At 33.5% G+C, this 23,287-nt stretch overlaps 2 protein-coding genes and 1 long non-coding RNA gene across 3 annotated transcripts; all 3 read left to right on the forward strand.

Annotated features, from left to right (window-relative positions):
* The first annotated feature begins 707 nt into the window (after nucleotides 1-707).
* On the forward strand, nucleotides 708-6,521 carry LOC124452186. Its single transcript, XM_047002771.1, has 11 exons — nucleotides 708-738; nucleotides 938-1,216; nucleotides 2,100-2,396; nucleotides 3,116-3,405; nucleotides 3,706-3,844; nucleotides 4,069-4,383; nucleotides 4,608-4,898; nucleotides 4,967-5,042; nucleotides 5,311-5,590; nucleotides 5,669-5,732; nucleotides 6,086-6,521. The coding sequence occupies exons 1-11, from the start codon at nucleotides 708-710 to the stop codon at nucleotides 6,202-6,204; spliced, it is 2,181 nt and encodes a 726-aa protein (XP_046858727.1). The 3' UTR covers nucleotides 6,205-6,521.
* Nucleotides 6,522-10,193: 3,672 nt separating this feature from the next.
* Nucleotides 10,194-12,517, forward strand: LOC124451783. Its single transcript, XM_047002392.1, has 4 exons — nucleotides 10,194-10,257; nucleotides 10,861-11,009; nucleotides 11,214-11,519; nucleotides 12,238-12,517. Exons 1-4 carry the CDS (start codon nucleotides 10,223-10,225, stop codon nucleotides 12,504-12,506), a joined length of 759 nt encoding a protein of 252 aa, XP_046858348.1. The 5' UTR covers nucleotides 10,194-10,222; the 3' UTR covers nucleotides 12,507-12,517.
* Nucleotides 12,518-14,701: 2,184 nt separating this feature from the next.
* LOC124451798 lies at nucleotides 14,702-23,211 on the forward strand. Its single transcript, XR_006950675.1, has 3 exons — nucleotides 14,702-14,931; nucleotides 15,063-15,182; nucleotides 22,964-23,211. It is a non-coding gene; the product is annotated as an uncharacterized LOC124451798 (long non-coding RNA).
* The last annotated feature ends 76 nt before the right edge of the window (nucleotides 23,212-23,287 follow it).

The following is a 23,287-nucleotide window of genomic DNA, read 5'->3' on the forward strand; positions in this document are numbered from 1 at the left end:
TCTCTCGCGGAGTAATAATTGATTGACTACACACTCGTGTCTGGGGTAAAATCAAGGCTTAAAATTTATTAGGGTTTTGTATTACAGGTAGCGTTCCATGTATTTTAGTACAATGCTGCATGCTTAATGCCTTAAATTGTTTCATACGCCATTATTCTTAAAATGACCCTAAACAGCAATTGGCTTATTTAATTCTTTAGGAAAGTTGAGTTTCAAGATGGCTTTTTTTTGGAGTGTTGTTTCCTATATTGATAGAATTCAGTATACTAAATTATTCATTATTTTTGATAAATTCCTATTATTTTTATTTGAATATTTTGTAGAGTGTGGTATTTTCAATCATTTTTATCATGTATGATTGTCCTTTTTCAGATATAAATGGATTTTTCATCAAACATGTTCAGTCAGGAAAGTGTGTTAATGAATACTTAGGACGTTCATTCGAGCTTTCATGGAATTGTTTGGACACGGGGTCTAATTTTAAATTTTTACAATCTGGCTCAATCATGAACCTGAATACAAAAAAATGTCCTGGGAGACGAGGCAACGGAATTCGTTTGATGTTACCTAATGGAAATTTTAATGGAGGATGCGGAGCCATCAATGCCATAACCCAAACTTTTGGGGTGGTCTATTCTTTTCACGCTATAATAAATGTATAGTAGTTCGAGAAGTTCATTCCGACGTGAGACTGGCCAATTGTAAAAATGAAGAAAATCAGCGATTCAATTTCGGCAAGTGAGAATATTCATCCAGTTAGCGTATATATAATTAAACTCTAATTAAAAGCCACTGCAACGCAGCAGATATAGGAATGGCGCCAGTTAAGTCACTGCTATCACAAACTTCATTTTATAAATCAACTTTTACTTTACAGGAATTAACAAATAAGCTTGTATAGATTGGAATTTACTTATTTTTTGTGTGTCTTCTATAGGATCAGTGACATGTGCTGGACAAAATATAACAAACGTCAGATGTCCTAATGATCAATATATGGGGATAAAATTTGCAGAATATCGTGGATTGCGAAAAGGAAGCATTTGTGGCTCCAGTTATGACCACAATTGTAGTGTCGATGTGACATGTGACCTTAAAAATTACTGTGATGGTGAAAGAAAATGTAGTATAACTGTTGATGACAATCACTTTCCTTCAAGAATTTGTCCTGGTTTGGAGAAATATCTTTACTTTGAATATCAATGTAACTACACAAGTATGCCATACAGAAAAATTTGCAATCGTAAGTATTATATAGGCACATTATATTTTGCTTATGATATAAGTGCTTTGGGACAAGTTTTGACCTTAATGCACAATGGTATGGTGTTTATTTTTATACTATGTACGCTATCAATGTACGCTAGTGTCTTTATATATTGGGACATTTAAATTTGTGTTCCCAAATATTTGTTAAGTTTAAAGGTTTGAGCAAGTTTGTCTTTTTAGTTTGTTAAAGCAAATATTGTTCATAGAAACATCATTTATTGCAGTCAATTTGATTTATCAAATCTATTTTTTTTTAAATCTTTTGGCGATTCTATGTAAGCCAAATGTGACATTTACAATTGCATTTGTATTCATACTTTCATGAATTCACACTACAGAATTTTCATATATACTGCATACATATGCAATTCATATGAATTGGGAAGCTAAACGCAGTGCTCACCGTTAAAAAAACGGTATTTGTTATGGTTTCATTAATGATTCACATAATCACTTAGACACATTTTGTTGTGATTCGTGTTTACAACACAAAAGTAAAGTTCTCAGTTCAACTTATTTGCCTGTAGTTCATTGTCAACTTAAAAATTAAAATCAAAACAGTGCTTTCCAACTTTAAGTGTAAATCTATAAGATACTGTGTCCATCAGAATGTGGAAAATATTTCTGGTTAAGTGCTTTCAAACTATAATTTTTTTTAAATTATTGTCAACTTCTGTGTTCTTCTGATATTCAAACTCCGTGTATATATTTTATTCCCGAACGGGATTTGTCATATTTATGTTAATAAAACCATTTCTGAAAACACAGATTTTACTTTAAGATATGCGTTAAGATCATAATTAAACGAAAACTAATTTTCATTTGTGTAGTTATGGATGTACTCCTGTCTAAGTCGAATCTTCCAAACGAAGGTGTCGTGAATGTTATTACCAAGCTTAGAAACTTCACCATTTGCAACAAAGGTCTTTTGCACAAAATAAAGACGATTATCTGTAAACAACTTGGTTATCCTATCGCAGCATCTGTGGAAGGCTCAATGTCACTATCATCTTTGATGCATCAATCGTTTATACCTGGAAATGTCAAATGTGATGCTCGAGTGAATGATTTATCCCAATGTGCTATCACTCAAAATAATGATTGCTCTCAATACTCGTACGTTACATGTAAGCATTCTCATTCAATTTTTTTCATTTATTAACGCATTCTAGGACACTATTTAATGACGTTAGAAAAAGTTTTGAGCGAAGAATTTAAGGAATGAATGTGTTACTTTTGTGTTCTCAACTTACATCTGTCTTTTGTCAAGCATCATGACTTACCTCTATCATCAAGACTTACATCTGTCATAGTGGTGTCACTGCATTTTACGCTGACTTGAAGAATTTAACAATTCTTATTATAAAAGTATCCAAAGAACTATAGAATCACAAAATATAAACAATTGCTACTCTTAAATAATAAATAATTAAAACAGGATTGCTGCGAATACAGAGGATTAAATTATTTTTACTCTTGCTAGTTCATTTCGTGCTTTAAAAATTGTCCAATTGTCATTGCTCTGCACGATGATTGACGTTCACTCTTTAATGGAATGAAAATCGCTACGGTATTGTTGTTATTAGACAAGATACTTACGGTTCCTTGTCATAGCTGGCTTGTTTCCAACTGGAATTTAACCTTATTTAATGAAAGCATTCAAAATCAGTCGTAATCCTCCAATACTTCTTGTGCTCTTTCTCTTTCCCTTTCTTCAGAAAACAATTTTTAATTTTTTCTATATTTGGTGAATGGAGAACAATATGGGATTGCATTATTGCTCTCTATCAAATCAAACCAATTTGAATATTGTAGTGCATTTAAACAAAATCCTTTTCTATTTAAGGTCACGTTTGTGATAATCCTCTATTAAAAAACGGAGAAAAATTCCCAGATTCTTGGTTTACTGCCTTCCCAAAGAGTCGTAGTGCTTCTAAAGCAAGAATATCCAGTGGCAGTTCATGGTGTTCTCCTGATGCAGATGGCAATCATTATCTTCAACTGAATTTCCCGAGTCTATATACAGTTAACGTTATTGCAACCTTTGGAGACAGTTCAAGTTCAAGCTTTATAACTGAATATCACTTGCTAACAACCATGGATAGTGTCAACTGGAAGTCTAAAAAATCCCAGGAGGTAGCGGTAGAATTTCACTCAAATTTTCATATTGTAAATTTAATAAGGGAATGAACTCATAAATCAATTAAATTTTAAATTTGCTGTTTGTATCGATCTTTGTATAGAAGTTGTTTCTCTTGGTTATAGCATTCCTGCAAAGGACTCTTGAAATTCATTGTCTAGCTTAAATTTCAGCTATGTGGATATGAAGAGATGTTCATATGATGGATAAACTACTATCCTCTGGACTGCGCTAACTAAGCCAGCTTTTCTTATAGGTTGTTCTTTTAAAAAGCAAATCTTTTTGTTTTATTCAAGATTTATCAAGGAAACAAAAATGGTTACAATGATGTCGCTATGAAAAAGTTCTCTGGTGGCATTAAATCCAAGGGTTTACGAATCATTCCAGTGAAGTTCGTTGGTAAACCGTGTTTACGAATTGAAGTTTGTGGTGGAGGTAAGAAGTGAAAAAATGCAAGGTTTAGTTTTCTCTCTAAAGACTTAATTACTCAATATATAAACTTGTTTCCTCTGAGAAATAATTATATGCGTCTCAATCGACAAATCTGAACAAATAATTTGCATTAATGCTGTAGTGTTACTAACTTTCTCTGTTAAAATAGCTTTATTTAAAAAAGACAATTTCAACAGTTATTTAAACACATTTCTTTTATCATACAGACTTGCTCCCAGACAAACCAACACATCTTACTGCAGCCAAAATCTCATCAAGATACTTCAAGATATCATGGAAAGATCCCAGAAACACTGGTGTGAAACTTGGCACAAATCTCCCGAACTTTCTAACTAAAGTGCGATTAATAGTGCTGAAGGATACTGTTGTAATATTTGAGAAAACTTGGAAGGCGACTCTACTCAAACCTTACAAAGTGGAGAATCTTGTCCCTTATACAACGTATGTAGTAAATGTAACCGTTGGCAACTCTGAAGGCTTTGGTAGATCAACTACAGCTAGTTTTAGAACTGTTGAGGATGGTGAGTTAATGTTATTTTTAGTGCATTCATTACAGCTGTGATTACATCAAAGATAAATACGAAAGAAGCGACCTTTATCGTGGACGAATCTTGAAATCTTGGATATACTGTGTTTTAATTAAGTTAGCAATGATGGTGTACAGTGGTTATGACTTCTTTTTAAGTGTTTTTATAATTACAGTTTTACATAAAATTTTTAAAAGTTTTTTTTTTCTATTTTTTAGTTCCCGAAGGTCCACCTTTAAATATTAAATTTGTTGCCATCAGCAGCACATCGTTATCAGTCACGTGGGAGCCACCAGATGTAGACAAAAGAAACGGAAAGATAGTCAGTTACACTGTTTCTATGACACAATTGGAAAATGAAACGTGTTCAATGAACTATACCACCAAGGAACAGCGTTTGGACATAAATAATGTTAAACAAGAGACAAAATATTATGTTCGTGTTTTAGCTTCTACAATAGTGGGATCTGGAATTTACAGCAATGGTACATGGGTATTTACAAATGGATGTAAGTTGTCTATAGTTTATGTACACGTTTCATTAAGATGATAAATTTATTCAAGTTTATTTATTTAGTGGCACCTCAACTGTCCACCAAGCAGATTGGAAATACGTTGACTTATTTGTTGCAAAATCCAAATTTGGAATACCGGTAACTATGTATTTTACTAGAGCAAATTATTGTAAAAAAACTTATAGGAACTTAAAAGTATTTTTGAGTTTTCGGACTCATGGCTAAGTATGAGACAGTTGGTTTCATGTGACATCCAAGGTAGTCTAAATATCTCTCTGGGAAAAGGTTTGATGACTCGTCGCTTTTCTCTGGCAGTGCGGACACATGCATAACATATATTTTAACGATTAACAAAAGCAGAGGTTATATATGTACTTTCAAAAAAATTTTTGCCTTCAATTTGCAGATATTTCTATGTAGTCGCGATGAAAAATGATACAGAAGATAGTCGATTGCCTTCTAACTTTAAAAACACAGACTTGGTGACTTATTTTAAGGCCATATCTTCCGCACAACCAATGCCGTATATTGCTGCTGTAGTTTCTCGCAGAGACTTTAAGCCTGATTTTACACTTGGTGATGGTGAAAACACAACACGGCGTTCCATTGGTGAAAATTATTATAATGGCCCGCTGAAGCTTTGCACTAACTACAAAATATTTCAGCGCATTTTCATTAATGATCAGGTGCGATATTTTTTATACGTTTTCATCAGCATTGCATGATGCAATTTTATTCAAATATAAATGTTCACTTCGTTTCAGGGTGATTATTATTCTACTGACTGGAGTCCAGTGGCAGCAATTGTCCAAAAGCAGGAGTCTTCAGGTTTGTGTTTGCTTTCAATAGCTTAAGGGAAGTGTATCGATGTCTAAAGTGTAATGATTCAAGATCTTTGCAAATTTCAGTATAGTGAAATGCCTGAAAATTTTAAACGATTAATACAGATTTTGTTTGATGATACAACCGATTTAATTCCAACAAATAACTGCCTTAGTGATTTTGTGTAAATTAGGTTTGCGTTCCAAACCTAATTTATACCATAAATATATCATGAATGGTTAACAGGTATGAATACATGGGGCGTGAGAGCGGTTACACTCTCAGCTTTCGAAAAATGATCGCTGAAAGACAAAATTTGTTGGTAATGTTATGATTTGTCATTCGTTTTTATCTTGTAGACGGTGGAAACATTGGAGCTATTGCTGGTACAGTTGTAGCTGCTGTTTTGCTCATTATTCTTGTCATATTGGTCATTCTTTTTGTTAGGATCAATTCAAACTCTGCTACCGTGCAGTAAACTTCGTATTGAAGTCATTCGACTGCTACTAAAATTTCTCAAAAATTGGGGAAGTTCAATTTTTTTCTCGAAATTATTAGACGTTTTCTGAAATTTAGCGTACTATAAAAAAATATAATTAAACATAAGATTTTATTTCCTTTTTAACTATAATAGTGAACGAGAGTGAATGTTTCTGAACAGTATTTGAAAGCAATTTAGAACATAACATCAACTTTTTAGACTAAGGATGTAGTCAATATTTGATATAGGATAATAGCTGTAATACATTTCATCTAAACACATTAAATAAGAAATAAATTAAAATTACAAATAAACTGTGGCGAAGCAAGCTCAGTAATTTTTTTTTCTTGAGGGAAGAGACTTTTCAAACATTCAAATATTTTGGAATCAGTGAGGTATGTATGATTATGTGCGCACTGTCATCTCTTTAATTTGCCCGACATAGAAAACAGGGAGTTTTAGTGGATGGTGTTTACTCTGTTATCAACTATATTAGTCTTAGCAAAATGTTGCTGTTATTGTCTTTTCCTGTTTTCGCTTATTATCCCCATTATAATATTCATTATAAAATCATCCAAAATTATCGAATTAATTGAATTTTCTGATGATTTGATTGCAAGAGTGCTAGGAGCATTGTGTTTGTCTGTAGACTAGAGATCAACGAAAAAGAACAAATGGGTTTGAAGCAACGACACAAGACTTTACAAAACAAGAAAAATGCATATGATCGCCAAACACATCCTTCTCTCGTATAGTTTGTCGTTAACCCCTCTCTTTGTTTTGAACACTTGCCGGAACTTCCACCGAAAAACTGATCTCGGTAGTCGGTACCAAACTTCCGTAACATTAAATGCGTTTAAAATTTACATTTGCGTTTAAATATATGCTTGTATTACGGAAAATATCAATTTGTTACAAATACAGAAATACAGAATATCATTCAGAGACTCTAGACTCTAGATATGAAAAACATAGCCAATCCTATCACGAGTGTCTCCGATTCATTAGTTTTCATTAGCTGGAACACACACCAACGATTATGATGTATGAGCTTTCACTTCCTAAGAATATGAGCAGACGACCATCAAGTGAAACAGTTTCTTTTCGCCATGTAATATCAAGTAGTCTATTGATACCTTCAAATAATCACGTGTTATTTATAGTTGGGCTGCTTTTTTTGTCCACCTCCTGTTTACTTCATGTTTATTACGTTTGTTTTATCATTCATTTTTATACTATAGGCGGTGGAAATAATGGAGCTTTTACTGGTGAAGTTGTAGCTCCTGGTTGGTTTCAATTTTTGTCGTATTGGCTTTTCGTTTGAATCAATCTAAACTCTTGTACTCGAACGTGCAGTAAAATGCGTATTGATGTTATTCGACAACTACTGACAACATTTAATGAGAGTGAATTCTTGACTTGCAATTCAGCCATGTTGGTAGTATGATAGAAAAGAATATTTTATCAGTGTTATTGTTGGCACCAGCCGACGTGGACGAGCAGCATTGTTTGGTAAATCTCAAGAGAATGGTTGCAAGTCAGGAATAGTTCTGAGTTTAAAATTAATATTGAATTAATTACTTCATCAAAGTAAACACAATGTCGCGACTGCTCACTTTTATGTCTCAATCTATAGGTTAGTTTAACCACCGTTTGCTTTGTTCATCAAAATTATTTAAGAATGATTGTAATTTGTATAGATGTTATAATGAGCTTAGCTTTTAGAAAGGAAAATCACAACTCAACCTCTTGCTACAATATGTTTACTCAATCAGTCCCATTGGTTATTACCAATGGGTATCACAATATTAGACTCCTGTGTAGGCACTGGATGTAAGATTTGGCATTGGGAAAGAGGTTTGTATTTTGGAATCATCAGAATATTCTAATCTACTATGAGAAAACTCAAGTACACGGTAGCTCTTACTAAGTGTCTGTTTAGTTAGCTAAAGTAGCTGATATAATAACTCAAATTTTCTACCTATCAAATCGTTTCATATGTATCGTACCATATCGTGCAAGATGTACAAATCATAAAGCGCAATTGCCAAACTGGTTTCAATTTTTGGCTTATGCTTTCATTCCAGTTATTTAAATATTGAGTTCACTGGTTAAATGATGTCATGCAATATGGCGGATCGTAATAATTTGGTTGTCTTGTGGTTACGGACGAAATTTTGTCATCAAAAAGGTATTGAATTCCTTTTCAATATTAATTGTCAGTTCTTAAATATTTCATTACATTTTTTTTCACTTTGTACTCTGTTTGCGTTAAGTTGACCTTTTGAAATCGACAATAATTAGTCACCATGTTTTGAGACGAAGCCGAATAACAAAGACTCAGCAGACGGCAAAATATTCTCCTTGCCTGTATTTGTGTGCTATTCGTATTCTTCCTTTTGTTTTTTGCTTTTGCGGAATCAAATTAAATTGGAATTATACGTTGTACTTTCTCCAAATTACAATTATATGAATAAATTCAAAAACCAAGAATCACAGGCAATTTGATATGTAGATCAAAGAGTTTTTCGTATGATCTGTGGTTTTATATTTGATGTCTTTAAGAAGTGAATCTTAGAATTGAATTTCAGATATCAAAATTATGAGTCAACTTTATCTGATATAATCAATGTAAAAAGTTTTAATATATTTTTGTCTGGTAATTAGTGTCCTTTAAAAAGTGATCTGATGTTGAAACTTAAGTCATTATGTGTTCAAGTTTTTGTGTAGAGTGATTTTTTGAATAGTTACAATGGTTGTATAGCTGTATATAAAAATTAAAGTCACAAGTAATCCAGTTCAGTGTCTTCATTCCATACTATTTACTTTTATAAATGTGTTAGGATAGTATTTTTAGCAACTGGTCTTTTAATACTTCTTTGTTATGCTTTTACACCATTTGCTCATCATTAAAGAAGATTGAACTTTTAATTACAGGCTTCGACATACCTGCAATAAAACAATAAAATATTCATTATCTTTATAGAAAAATCAGAAACACATGTCTACAATCAATAGGTATCTATAAGAGAAAAGTCAGAATCATTCGGATAAAAAGAAATTTGTATAAACATATGTAAATCTCTGCTTTTGCTAATTTGTTGCAAATAAACCACGACATTTCCCTTTCATACAAAGCTCATATGTATATGTTTATTCAGTAGCGTAGCTAGGTCGAATTTACTCTCGCTATGCAAATATTTTTCGCATTTAATAAATACGACGAGTTTTTTTACAATAAATGTGTTTCAACATCTCATGATGGCATCCTCAGTATAATAAGAATATTATGTATATGCATGATAATTTTATATAAGAGTAATGTAATGCAGTTATACAATTATCATTAGATTGTAAATATTACAATGAAATACTGGTTGGAACTAATTTATGAGTGTATTTACAGGCTGAATATAGTGTTAAAACGAAAAACGTGAACGTTGAGATTAGGATTAGTTTTTAATGTGAAATGCTTCTTTTAAAAAACTCGTCGTATTTATTAAATGGGCAATATAAAAGTGTTTTACGCAGTTGCGGCAAATATTTTGTGTTTACTGACCGTAAGAACAATGGATTTCTAAAGAATGTCTTTATGATGAAATGATTTGTTACATTTATTCGTAATGTATTATGCGTAATGTATTATTAAGTAATCTATTGATATCTTTAGGTAACCATGTATTGTTTATAGTTGGGTTACTTTTTTTGTTCACCACTTGTATACTTAATGTTTTATGTTCTTCTTCGTCATTCATTTTTATCTTATAGACGGTGAAAATGCTGGAGCTACTATTGGTGCAATGTTGGATGGTGTTTTTTTGGTTATTATTCTTTTTGTTAGGATCAATTCAAACTGCCACACGAGCGTGCAGTGAAATGCGTATTGGACTTATACGTCGACTACTGACAACATTTGACGAGAGTGAATAGTTCTGAATTCAAATTTGAATTTAGTTTAATCATAAGCTCAAAGCAAAATTCTACGGCGGTTGCTCGCTTTCAATAGGTTGGTGAAATGACCGTTTGGTTTGTTCATAAAACTTATTTCAGGTAAACTTCCTTTTCATCAAAAACGAAAGACATGGGAATTTATACAGTTTAAGCTTCAAAGAATGAGTTGGGAGTGTTGAAAAAGCAGGCTTAGCCCCCAATGTTGAAAAATATAAAAATAAATAGATTCCGAACAAAATAGCCATCTTGAAATACTATATTTGAATTTAAACATGAAACGTAAGATATAAAATAAGGCCAATGAAGTCTTTCAAATAAAGACAGCAATAAACACTCGTTTTTGTCTGTTGTTGTAATTCAAATATTGAATTTCAAGATGACTTTTTATGGAATTTTTTGTATATTGATAGAATTCAGTATGCTGAATTATTTTGAATGAAGTCCTATTTTTTTAATTTATATCGATGTCCTTTGTTTGGATACGAATGGATTTTTCATCAAACATATTCAGTCAGGGAAATGTGTTTATGACAGAGGTTTATATCGTACTTCTATTCTGAGGTTTACAGAGAATTTTTTTCACTCGGGAGCTCGATTTAAATTTCTATAATCTGGTTCAATCTTGAATCTAGACTTTTTTGGCTGTCTTGAAAAAGACGAAGACAAGCATAAATTATTGCGGATTTATCCAACCTTTGTTAGACCATGCAGAGCCATCAATGCCATAACCCAAACATTTTGGGGTGGTCTACTCTATTCACGCTATAATAAATGTATAGCAGCTTCAGGAGATCGATACTACGTGGAACTGGCCAATTGTAATGACGAAGAAGATGAACGATTTAATTTAGGCAAGTTAGAATTTTTATCTAGTTAGCATGTACATAATTAAACTATGATCAAAAGCCACTGCAAGGCTTTAGCTATAGATATGGCGCCAGTGAGGTCAGTGCTACCAGAAACTTCATTTTATAAAATTCAACTTTTATTTAACAGCAATTAAAAGATAAGCTTGTATAGACTTGAATTTACGTATATTTGTGTGTCTTTAATAGGCTCGGTAACATGTGCTGGAAAAAATATATCGGACGTTAGTTGTTCTTATAATCAATATATGGTGATAAAAGTTGCGGAATATTGTGGATTAAGAAAAGGAAGCATTTGTGGTTCAAGTTTTGATTACAATTGCAGTGTCGATGTAACATGTGACCTTAAAAATTACCGTGATGGTGAAAGAAATTGTAATATAACTGTTGATGATAATCATTTCCCTTCAAATATTTGTCCTGGTTTGGATAAATATCTTTACTTTGAATATCAATGTAACGACACAAGTATGCCACACAGAGAAATTTGCAATCGTAAGTGTTATATAGGCAGATTTTTTTGCTTATGATTCACGTGCCTCGGCTCATGTGACATTTAAACTTATGTTCTTAATATTTCAATTAAATTTAAATGTCTGCTCAATTTTGCGTTGTTAGTTTGTTAATACAAATTTTGTTCATAGACATACATCTCTTATTGCACTCTTTTTGATTTATTTAATCTATTTCATTTTAAAAATATTAGTATCATCTTAAGTAAGCCAAAATGGCATTTAAAATTGGATTTATATTTTTATATTCATTAATTCTTACTACAGAATTTTTCATAAATACAGCATGCACATACAAAGATATAATTTTTAACATAAAAAGCCAAACGCAGAACTCACCTGTAATAAATTGTATTTGTTTTGCTTTCATTAATGATTCACATAATCACTTGGACACAATTTTTTATGATTCGTGTTTACAACCCAAAGGTAGAGTTGAACTTATCTGCATGTACTCAATGTAATGTGTCCATTATTGATATAGAAATTGAAATCAAAATAATGCTTATCAAATTAAATATATTTCTCTAAAATATAGTTGACAGGAAATTGTAAAACATTTCTGATTTAGTGTTTTGTAGTACATTATATTAAATTTATATAATTTGCATTAAAAAACAGGGACTAAGAATACTGTGTTCATATTGAGAAATACACTAATTTTCATTTTATTTAAAAATAATTAATTTCTATTTGTGTAGTTCATGATGTACGCCTGTCTCCGAACAAAGGTATCGTAGATGTTATTACCAAGTTTAGAAACTTAACGATCTGCAAAAATGGAATTTTGCATAAAGAAAAGACAATTGTCTGTAAGCACTTTGGTTATACTACCGCAACATCTGTGGAAGGCTCGATGCCACTATCATCTTTGATGTATCCATCATTTAAACCTGGAAATATAAATTGCAAAGTTCAAGTGAATGATTTATCTCAATGCACCATCACTCAAAATAATGGTTGTTCTTAATACTCGTACATAACATGTAAGCAATCTTATTCATTCTTTTAAACATTTTAAGACATTTTAGGACACATAAATATAATGATGAAAAAACAGTAGAACTAAATGATTTTAAACAACAACATATTACCTTTATCTTTAAAAACGACTTATATCTATCATCATGACTTATCTTTATCATCATGAATTACTTCTATGATCATAACTCCGATACCGAGCCTAATCCGGAAGTAGTCGATACTGCGTGGTATCGAAAAAGGACTTCGATTACTTTTAAAATTTCATTATTATGTAAGTTTGTCTTCCTTTTCATTATTAATTTTCACAAACATTTTGTTTTTTTTCTGTTTTATTATTTTAATATTTTATTCACTTTTACTTATTAATACACTTCGAGATCTCGCCTTCAGAATAATAACATGTAACCATTTCGTCGTATTGTTAAAGTATATAAGGCCGCACTTTAGCAATTCTATTATAAGATTTTATCAAGCCACTCAGTTGTTTATTTTTGAAATTGGAGAAAGTAATCGCTTTAGTAATCGATACCTCGATACTTTTAAGAAAAAGTAATCGGTATCGTATCAAATCGATAATAGAGGTATCGCCCATCACCAGTAAAATCCTGTTGGTGTTGATGTTGACTTACGTTTTGACAACGTTGACTGTAAAGATGACTACCGCTAAGGTTGTCGAAACGTAAGTTAAATTCAACACCAACAGTCCTTCTCAGGACTCTACTAACGTAGACAATTTACATGTGCAAACATGTAGACTGTCCAGGTTGTTAGGAAACCTGATGAGAGTAAAAAATTCTGGTTAGGATTTAAAAACAATTTTTAACATAACATAAAATTCTTAGGTTTAGCAGTGACGTAGCGAGCCACCAAGTTTGGTCGTTCTATGTAAATTTTTTTGTGTTCACTTACTGTAAAAACAACAGATTTCTAAAGAAAGGAATAATGTTAATGATGAAGAATTTACATAGGACGACCAAATTTGAGGGCTGACTACGAATTTTGTCAATATTTTAAATAGTACAACATCAGTAATATTTTATATTTGAATATATTAAATTGAGTACTAAGAACAAAAGTAATAAACAAAAAGCAAATCGAAATTAAACCCGAGTTCGAAACAAACAATCCATGGCGGCCGTTGCTTCAAATTTCCCGCCTCTGAACGATAGTGTAAAAAATAAAACACTTCAAAGGACATTTCACAACAAAAATCCAAATTTTTAAATAAAAGGGAGATTTGATAACTACATGTCAGTATTTTCCGTCTAAAGATGATATGAGATGACTTAAGGGGAAATACATGCTGTAACATATTCACACAGATTTCTTTTTACCTCACAAGGAACTTTTGTCTTTTCCAACACTTCAATATACAAGTATTCCAGTTTACATCACAGTTTGGGAAATCCAGGATTATGGCAACCACAATTAAGCGAATCATGGTTGGATAAAACGGACCTTCAAACACTCGAAGATGTAAACGAGCATTACTCAAGCTTTGCTTCTTTTTCATGATTTGAATATTCGTTCTAAAGTGTCGTATGAAATGTTCGACTACCAAATTACCCGTCAAAAACCAATCCATTCACGCTGACTTTATTTGTCTACCCGTTGCTCTGTTTTATAGTTAACCATTTATTTTTGGAAGTCGTAAAGAAAACACAAATTTCTTTAAAAAACGTTATTTCGTTTCTCCCGTAATGGTTAGTTTTTAGATTTTATTTATTGGGTTCGCATTGCTCTAGATAAAGACACTTTGAATTTTCGAGAAATACTTGCTGTAATAAGTTTCCTGTTTATCTTTAGAAAATATCAAATATTTGACCAATGTAAACAACTGAATGCAACAGGTTTGTTAAACAGGTCTATTGGATTCAGTCGTGACAAAAAATGACATCGTTATCATAAAATTCATTTTTTTGCTGTCTAGTTTATGCAGAGTAAAAATGTTGATGTAGAAAGCATGAAGTGGACGGGCTGACATAAATAGTAGATTTTTGTTCGTATTCGTATTTTGTTTGCATTCTATCGAGTGATATCACTCTATATGGATTATTTTAGGACTCAAGAATCTATATCATGACAGATTATTAAAACCTGATAATAAAATGTACAACGAGTGAAATAGTAATAAATGTTAATAATTAATAATACATATATGCTTATAACTTTTTAGGGACATCAATTAAAGTTGGATGATACGCGTAATCAACTACGCGTCACATAAAATTATGGCGCCCACCCGAAAAATAATCACGGTTTGGCAGAAATTTTAACTGAAGTGGAAGGTTTAAAAAGAACTGCTGAAGTCATATGAGCTGTCATTGTTGTGTGCAGGTCATGTATATGGAGTGCGCGTTCATTTAACGTCTCACATAATCGCACGGATATTGGAGCTCTCCTTTCTTCATGTACGTAGGAGGGGAGGGTGGGAACTGTGCAACAAACTTTAATCCTTATACTTTGATAGTCAATTTTAATTGAAACTGACGTATTCTTAATTCGATCTATGTTATTATGATGGAATTTATTTTTATTTCAGTGGTGTTTATATTTGATATCTCTAATCTTGCTGATCACGTCAATCTGTCCAAATGGTTTATGTATTTCTGTGCATATTTCTGTGTGTGTTTCTGTGCATATTTGCGTCTCTGGATCAGAGGTAAGTAATCTCGTTTATAGCAAAAGTATAAGCAACAATTTTTCTGCATGTTAGCAAGAATATGACTCTTTTCAATCACACGATTTTCCAAAATGTTGTACATAAAGATTGAAATTGTTAGTCTACGTATGTGAACTACATACAATCTTTCATCAATGAGATCTCCAATTCAGCAACCCGTTTTTCAAACTTTGTCAATTCGTTCAGATGCAACAAAATACATTGAAATATCGCAAGCTTAACTTCCGGTAAAACAGCGCACTTTGATTGGTTCAGAAACATTTTACCCTGTTCTTAACTTTTCATAATTTGAATAGTAGTATGTATATTTTCAAATAAACGTAAACAAACTTCATGAAGCAAACAGCAAAACTCAAAAAAAAAAACAAAACAAAAACCATGTACGAATGTTAGTCGAAGAAAGAACACTTGTAAAGTGAGTTTTATTATCTGGACGACACAATTTCAAACGATTTATTTTTATGATGGTAGAGAGTCGTGCTGCAGCGTAAATCAAACTTAGGTGGTAAATTTGATAGTCAAAACTTAAAATACGCTTTATATGGGAACAATATAATTTTTCGTCATTGAGCAATTAAAGTCATTAACCTGTTTTGCCGTGTTTGCCCACTTTAGATGCGTTATTTGTGCTTCGTTGCTTCGTATAAACAAAGGAATTTCTTTAAAATATCAAAAACTTTATCTTCTATAACATTGCTTCGTCAACCAATCCACGGCATCCAAATTTCCTAACACATTTAAATTATTATTGTTGATTCCTAAAGGATAGGAATTGACGCAAAACAAATTCTATAAAATGTTGAATAACTGGGAAGATGGTTGAGTGTTTGTATATACTCAATATGGCACTGCACATTTGAGGAAGCCGACAGCCTTGGCCAGCAGTTGAAGTAAAACCTTGCGAAAGCCACAACTCTTTTGTTCGTCTGACTTGTATGTATCTTAATTTTTCTCTGTTTGTTTAAGGTGTATTTCTGCAGCCGCCTTATTGTGTCAGTTTTTCAATTAATAAAAGAACAAAAGTAAGATGTGATGTAGTTCATAGTAAAACGAAAGGTTTCTTTGTCGTCGATGCTATGTTAATATTTAATACTGCATATTATTTCTTCGACTGAGTTTGGCAGATAAGTGTTAATACAAACACCGCACAACTTCCGCCAACAACGATTTGATTCTTATAGTAAATGGAGAGATTTTTTCATTTACTACAATACCTCCATGCTTGATGTAGGATTTGGGACAGGTTATTACATTCATATTATGATTCATATATTATCATATTTTTCGCTCAAATCTCTCAACTAGATCAAAAACAAATCCTATTCCAGTGTTCTGTAAATAATTTTGTCCTTCAGTAGCACCTGCGAAACATTAAAAATAAATCCGTTTGAGATTTTCAATTCTTATGGAGTATTCATTGTCATCAAGTACTCTACCATTAACTGCAAACAAAGGAGTAACGCCAAGCTTTAAAAATGTAAAAATTTGCAAAGTATTTCCACGATTTTCTGTAATATACCTGTATATTTTTATAAAAGAATTTAAGCAATCTGAAGATAACGTTGAAACCCAAAACTACTTAAATGCTCTTAATATCGATGTTCATTTATTTCATGAGCTCTTCCTCATCTAACACCCTTTTCAACATTATTTTTTTGGTCATTATCTTTTAAAATTTTTAATTTATTGAGTTAATTTTTCAACTGTTAATTTTTAATTTGTAACCTGCGCAATTTAACTGTTTTATAGCTGCTAATGTGTTTAATTCGATGAATTAAAAATTCGAATGAAAATCCAATACGGGTATAGCTATAGAGACAACATGAGTATAGCTATACAGCTATAGAGGCTGCGTTACAAGAAATTGTAAAGTACTTTATTATTTCATAGGTTTTTTACATGTATCATGACACAACGGGAAATTGAAATGAAATAGCTAATGGGAAGTTCTGCGTGCACAAATGTTATTTTTATATTCAGTTAAAGAATTTTAACATCGTCCTGGGTTTTTAATCTATTTATCTAAAATAAATGATTTGCTTTGACTTTAATTTGATCTCGCTTTCTTCGCTTCCTTAGCGCTATCCACAAAAAGCATTTTTTCATCTTTCAATAAATCTCTTAAAACACAAGTTGAAATTTAGAGTGAACCGAGTAAGAAGAATAGAGCATAAATTGAAAGAAAACCAAGTTTCATTATTTTAAAAACTAAAATCACGCATATATATAACAGCTACAGTCGCTACCTTCAATGATCGTTGAAATATATACTCACAAATTTTTCTACGGAATAAACAAGATGTCTTCGCCTTCGATATGTATATTTTACTGAAGTATGATTGACATGTTTTTTCTATTGTGCATTTATAACTATTACTGTAATCTTTCTTTCACTCCCAGGGTTAACATAATAAAATGCGGTCAAAAACAAAACAAAAAACAAAACTATGTTTAGCTAAGAATGTACAGTTATTTAGAACTTGTTTGTATTCTGCAATCTTCGCAACTGTCCTGTTATTCCCGCGCTGCGTTGTGGTCGATCAGTTGGACGAAGCACTTGTTCTTCTTCGCCGTACTTATCGCTCTCTACTCTTTCGTTACTGTCTTCTTCCTGATGAACCTCCATTGGAATAAGTTGCCTGATAGAACGTCGCAACAAGTGTGAATGACTAGAATCTCCACGAAGGACTCTGACTTGTGCAGCTCGTGTAATTCCATCGTCACCTTGTAACAGTTGTTCAACTTTCGCCACCTTCCAAAAGATACGTTTTGTTTGATCGTTGCGAATAATGACGATATCTGCAACTGCTATTTCGGGATTTTGATTACCTCTTGATTTTGAAGTGTATTGCTCTCGTAAGGCTAAAAGATACTCGTTTCTCCATTGAAGAGTAAAACGTTGCAGCAAATTTTGTGATGTTTCGCCTTTCTCGTCAAAGATTGATAGATGCTCTGAATTTCAAAGTGCTCACTGTTTGGCATGGTCGTTATTCGTCTTCCATACACAAGTGCGACGGGCTTAGCGGAAGAGATACAGCTTCTTCATCGTCGTACACGTAGGTTAGGGTCGTGCATTTATTACGCCCTCGATTTCAACCACAATAGTATGGAACTCGTCGTAGGTTAGATTGGTTCTACCAACTACCTTTCGCAACGTACGTTTCTCGCTTCGAATCAAACGTTCCCAGAAGCCTCCCCACCAAGGGACCTTTTCGACGATAAATTGCCATGTAATCTGATGGTTTGCAAGATAGCATAACACTTCCTCAGAACGACATAACTTGCGAATTTCTAAGCATGCAGCTCGAAAAGTCTTAGCATTATCGGATATAAGAAGAGCTGGCAGTGCTCGTCGACTAGTGTATCTGCGGAACGCGCGGAGAAAGGCTGGAACGATTAAGGAAGTAGTGAGCTCCAGATGAATGGCTCTAGTAGAGGCACACGTAAACAATACAATATACACCTTTGTTGGATTATCCGACAAATTATTCCTTTCGCAACTCTCTCGTACGAACAACGGTCCTGCAAAGTCCAAACTTACGTTTGTGAAAGGGGGATCATCCGACACTCTGCTAACAGGAAGATCTGGAGGAAGCGTTCCCCTATAAGGAAGATCTTCGGCTTTACGACAAACGACACATATCCTAACGATTTTCTTTACTGCTTCTCGACCACGGATTATCCAAAAATGCTCTCTAATGGTTGTTAGTGTATCACGAATCCCGCTGTGCTTCACATTGTGGTGAGCATCGCATATTAATAACTCCACAAATCTTGATTCCTTTGGAAGAAATGCTGGATTTTGCTCTCCAGATTCAGCGATGAATTCTTCAGTCTCCCATGGCACCGCATCACGTGATCACCGTCGAGAAATTGCCCAAATTGCTTAACGTAAATAGGTATTGAAGAATTCGCATTCTTTGACAGAAGGAATAATATTTGTTTTTCAAAGGATAGTTGTTGAATAGACCTTATCCATAGCAGCTGCGCCTTCCTTATTTCGTCTGAGCTTAATTCTTCTGAGGTTGTGAGTTTGTTGTTTGCTCGCACCGTGGCATCATCTTTAACATGTTGATGAATCTCATTACATAAGCAGTTATTCGAAGAAGTTTCTTCATAGAGCTATAACGAGTAATGTAGAATGCTTTGTTAAGATCTGGCATGGCTCGTTGTTCGATTTCATTCGAAACTAGTGATCTCACGACATTCGGATTCTCTTCCACAATTTCCCTCAGAACTTCGTCACTTTGTGAGAGGTCGCCAACTGGACGTTTTGGCCACTCTTCTTCGCCCTTGCCAAGAATTTGGGTCCATTGAACCATAAGGAAGAATTCGAAAGTAGTTGCCCAGAAATACCTCGTGAGGGTAAATCTGCAGGATTAAGTGATCCAGGATAAAAGTTCCAAGATTCCGTCAATGAAATACTTCGAGTCTTGTTCACTCGATGCTGCCCGAATGGTTTCCATGCTCGATCGTTTCGTATCCAGTGAAGTGCTGTCATCGAGTCAACCCAATAAAAAACTTCCAGACTCCACTTGAGTGCCTTTAACAAAGAATCTACTAACTTCGCTAGTACAGTCGCTGCCACCAGCTCTAATCGGGGAATCGTTTGCTTTTTCACTGGTGCGACCTTTGTCTTTGAAGCGATTAATTTCACGTCGATGGTACCATTCTCATAGACTGTTCCTACATAGACAACAGCACCAATTGCACTTTCAGATGCATCACTGAATCCATGAACTTGTGTAGTAAAGTATTTCGGTTGGGGTGGATAATAGCACCTCGGTACACGAACATCATTTAGAAACCTTTACTCTGACAATAAAACGTTTCACTGTTCACGTAGATTGCCATGCAGTTCACAGTCCCACCCCAGTATCTATCCAAGCACATGATTTGAAACAGAATCTTCAGCCTTATCGTAAAAGGAGACAAGAATCCAAGGGGATCGAAGATATTAGATGACCATTTCAACAACGATCGCTTTGTGACAGGTAACGAATTGGCGTACTCGATTATTTCAGTCAATTTGAATAGAAATGTGTCTTCCATCGTATCCCACACCATTTCTAGTACTTTGACTTGAGTGGGTTCCGTGAGCAGTTACTCTTTTGCAATTGTCGACTTTGTAAAGGACTGATCATCTTGAGTAACGCTTGACTTGTCACTAATCAAGCTCAAATTCTTGTTACCTTCTAACACTTCGACAGACTTCACTTTGTTACTGGAATTCGAGTTCCATTTTTGCAAGTTGAATCCACCCTTGGCCAACAACTGCTTTGTTCCCTTGTATATTTGCAAAGCGGTTTCATCGGTTTCTGCACCGGACACAAAATCATCGATATACAGAGAATTTTTCAAGTGTTCAACAGTTTCTGGCTCCTGTTTCTCGTGTGTCTTCAAATGATGGTTGATAGTAGCTCCAAGAATTGCTGTCGAAGGTCGTAGACCAAAAACCAATCGACAAAACCTTAGCTTTAATACTTCTGAATGAGGATCCCTAGCATCCCTTAGCCACAAAAAACGAAGCATGTCTCTATCTTCTTTGTCAATTCCAATCATTAAGAATGCTTCCTCAATGTCAGCAACTAGCCCAATCTTGTTTTGTCGAAATTTGACGAGCAAATCAAAGAATTGTGGAATGAGGTTCCACCCGGTCAGTAAGCAATCGTTTAGTGAAAAGTTACGCAAGTTCGTCGTAGCAGATCCATCATATACAACGCGTAGCTTTGTAGTAACCTTATCCTTTCGTATAACACAATGATGTGGAAGATAGTGAATTTTACCACGATCCTTATCAGATGCCGGAACCTATTCGACTATTCCTGCTGCCAATTGTTCAGTAATACCATTATTATATTCTTCAAGATTTGGTGGATCCTTTAGCAGTTTTCTATGCAATGATCTCAATCCATTATGAAAGAGTTCGTAATCATCATCAATTTGCACATGATCATTCTTCCACGGCAGACCAACTTCGTAGCGTGTTCCAGTGAATCGAATATTACGCACAAAATCTTGTTCCTCGGGTGAGTTTGCTGAGTCAAAGGAGTCAATGCCAACGCTCTCAGTTTCCCCAAAACGCTTCATTGATATTGTTAACTCATCCCTATCGGTTACGACAGTAGAATTATCAAGGTAGTCGGCTGCTAAAATGAGGCTGTTCAGAGTATGTCCGTCTGATTTTTGTGATGACCATCCAGACAAAAGCCATCCCAATTTGCTGCTCATCGCTGTTTGACCATTTTTCCTCGTACGACATCACCTGTGACTACGTCCAATAATGATCAGCTCCTATCAAGATGTCGATTGAATCACAGCTACCATTGTTATCGGAAGAATCAAAGTCTGCAAGTTCTAAACCATGGAGATGTGGATATTCGTCTATATTTATCCTTGTAGGAAGTGGTGCCCATATTGTTGGAAATGCGATTGCTTTAATCTCTATTGCCTCACCTCCACTCTTGCTTGCAATGCTCACCTTGAACACTTCGCAGCTTTCTTGTTTACTCTTTCTTTGGCCAAAGGTATTTAATTGAAGTGTCTCCTACCAATTTAATTTAACCTTAACCGATGATCTTTCGAAATATATACTCACAAATCTTTGGACGGAATAAACAAGATGTCTTCGCCTTCGATATGTATATTTTACTGAAGTATGATTGACATGTTTTTCTTTTCTAATGTGGATTTATAATTATTAGTCTAATCTTTCTTACACTACCATTGAGAGAGCCAACATACAGCCATATGAGACTAACTCAATCAATTTCTGAACAGTTTTTCTAGCTACACAATTTTACTGAAATGAGTTTTTTAGATAATGCTCATATATTGCTCAAAAATACGTTTTGATCGTGATCTGCTTGCGTCATAGATGTAATTGTGACGTAGTCATTGTCGATCTAAATATAAATTTAAAGTCTTCTGTGATAACATATGTACATCCAACAATCAATTATAATTTAGAACATTACTGTACAGAGCTTAACATACTTCAAGGATTTGACTGGACTTCGTCAAGTCTTTTGACATAACGGAAAATTGAAATGAAAGAATGGAAAACAGTGCACGATTGTTATTTTAAGACTCAGAGTGAGAATTATTATTACTGTAATATAGTCTAATGTCCCTAATCCATTATATCTAAAATAAATGATATTCATTTAATTTATCATGATATGTAGTAATATTTTATATTTTGCTTTAATGTAGAATATTTGATTATTTTTTAATGTATTGCTGAACAGTAAGAATGATAAAGCATTAATTGAATGATAACCAAGGTTCATTATTTAAAAAAATATTACCACGTTACCTTATAATAGCTACAGTGACTTTGAAAGAGCAACAATATCATTGACAGAGCCATCCATTAGCGGATCCAGCGTTACTTAAAATAAATTATAGCTGCTAAATTTTAATTTCACAGTTTTTTGAGAAAAATGCTATTAGATTCAAAATTCTAAAGAATATAATTTTAGGAACGGACTTGTCTATACTGAAGGTGCTTATAGAAATGTAAATATATTCCAAATTGTGCTGTGTAATTAATTTTGACTTACCCTACATCCGCCACTGGAGCCATCTGATACACACTTTCGCTAGACTGGATTTTTTAGATAATGTACATATGCTGCCCAAAACATGTTTTATCGCTGTCTGCTTGCATTACAGATGTAATTGTAATGTAGTCATTGTCGATCTAAATATAAATTCATTGTTTTCTGTAATACATTCAGTAATCGATTACAATTTAGATCTTTACTGTTTATCCTTGGATCTAAGCAATGATGAGTTTAATGATATTGTGGTTATTGTGGCTGTCATTTGGTCAAGGATTCACAATGAAAATGGGTTGGAATGAAGAACTTGAGTTTTGTGAGGAAGAATGGAAAAAATTTTTTGCGGACAAAATTGGAATCGATTTGAAATGCAACAATACTCGTACACGTTGTTGTGTCGAAGAGAAGAAATATCTTTTGGAGCGATTTAAAATGTTAAGTGAAATATGCCCACTTGAAGGTAAAATAACAACAGTTTTTCCATAAAGAACATTAACTTATGTACTTAGCAAACATGGA

The sequence above is a fragment of the Xenia sp. Carnegie-2017 genome, unplaced genomic scaffold (assembly GCF_021976095.1).
Source record: "Xenia sp. Carnegie-2017 unplaced genomic scaffold, XeniaSp_v1 HiC_scaffold_24, whole genome shotgun sequence".
Taxonomy (NCBI): Eukaryota; Metazoa; Cnidaria; class Anthozoa; order Malacalcyonacea; family Xeniidae; genus Xenia; species Xenia sp. Carnegie-2017.

Excerpts from the sequence above, each read along its gene's own strand:
- LOC124452186 (XM_047002771.1), top strand. The coding sequence starts at position 708 with ATGAAGAAAATCAGCGATTCAATTTCGGCAA. Across the intron at positions 5,043-5,310 it reads AATCCAAATTTGGAATACCG|ATATTTCTATGTAGTCGCGA; the intron begins GTAACTATGTAT and ends TTCAATTTGCAG. Across the intron at positions 5,733-6,085 it reads CCAAAAGCAGGAGTCTTCAG|ACGGTGGAAACATTGGAGCT; the intron begins GTTTGTGTTTGC and ends TTTATCTTGTAG.
- LOC124451783 (XM_047002392.1), top strand. The coding sequence starts at position 10,223 with ATGACCGTTTGGTTTGTTCATAAAACTTATTTCAG. Across the intron at positions 11,010-11,213 it reads AGATGAACGATTTAATTTAG|GCTCGGTAACATGTGCTGGA; the intron begins GCAAGTTAGAAT and ends TGTCTTTAATAG. Across the intron at positions 11,520-12,237 it reads ACACAGAGAAATTTGCAATC|TTCATGATGTACGCCTGTCT; the intron begins GTAAGTGTTATA and ends CTATTTGTGTAG.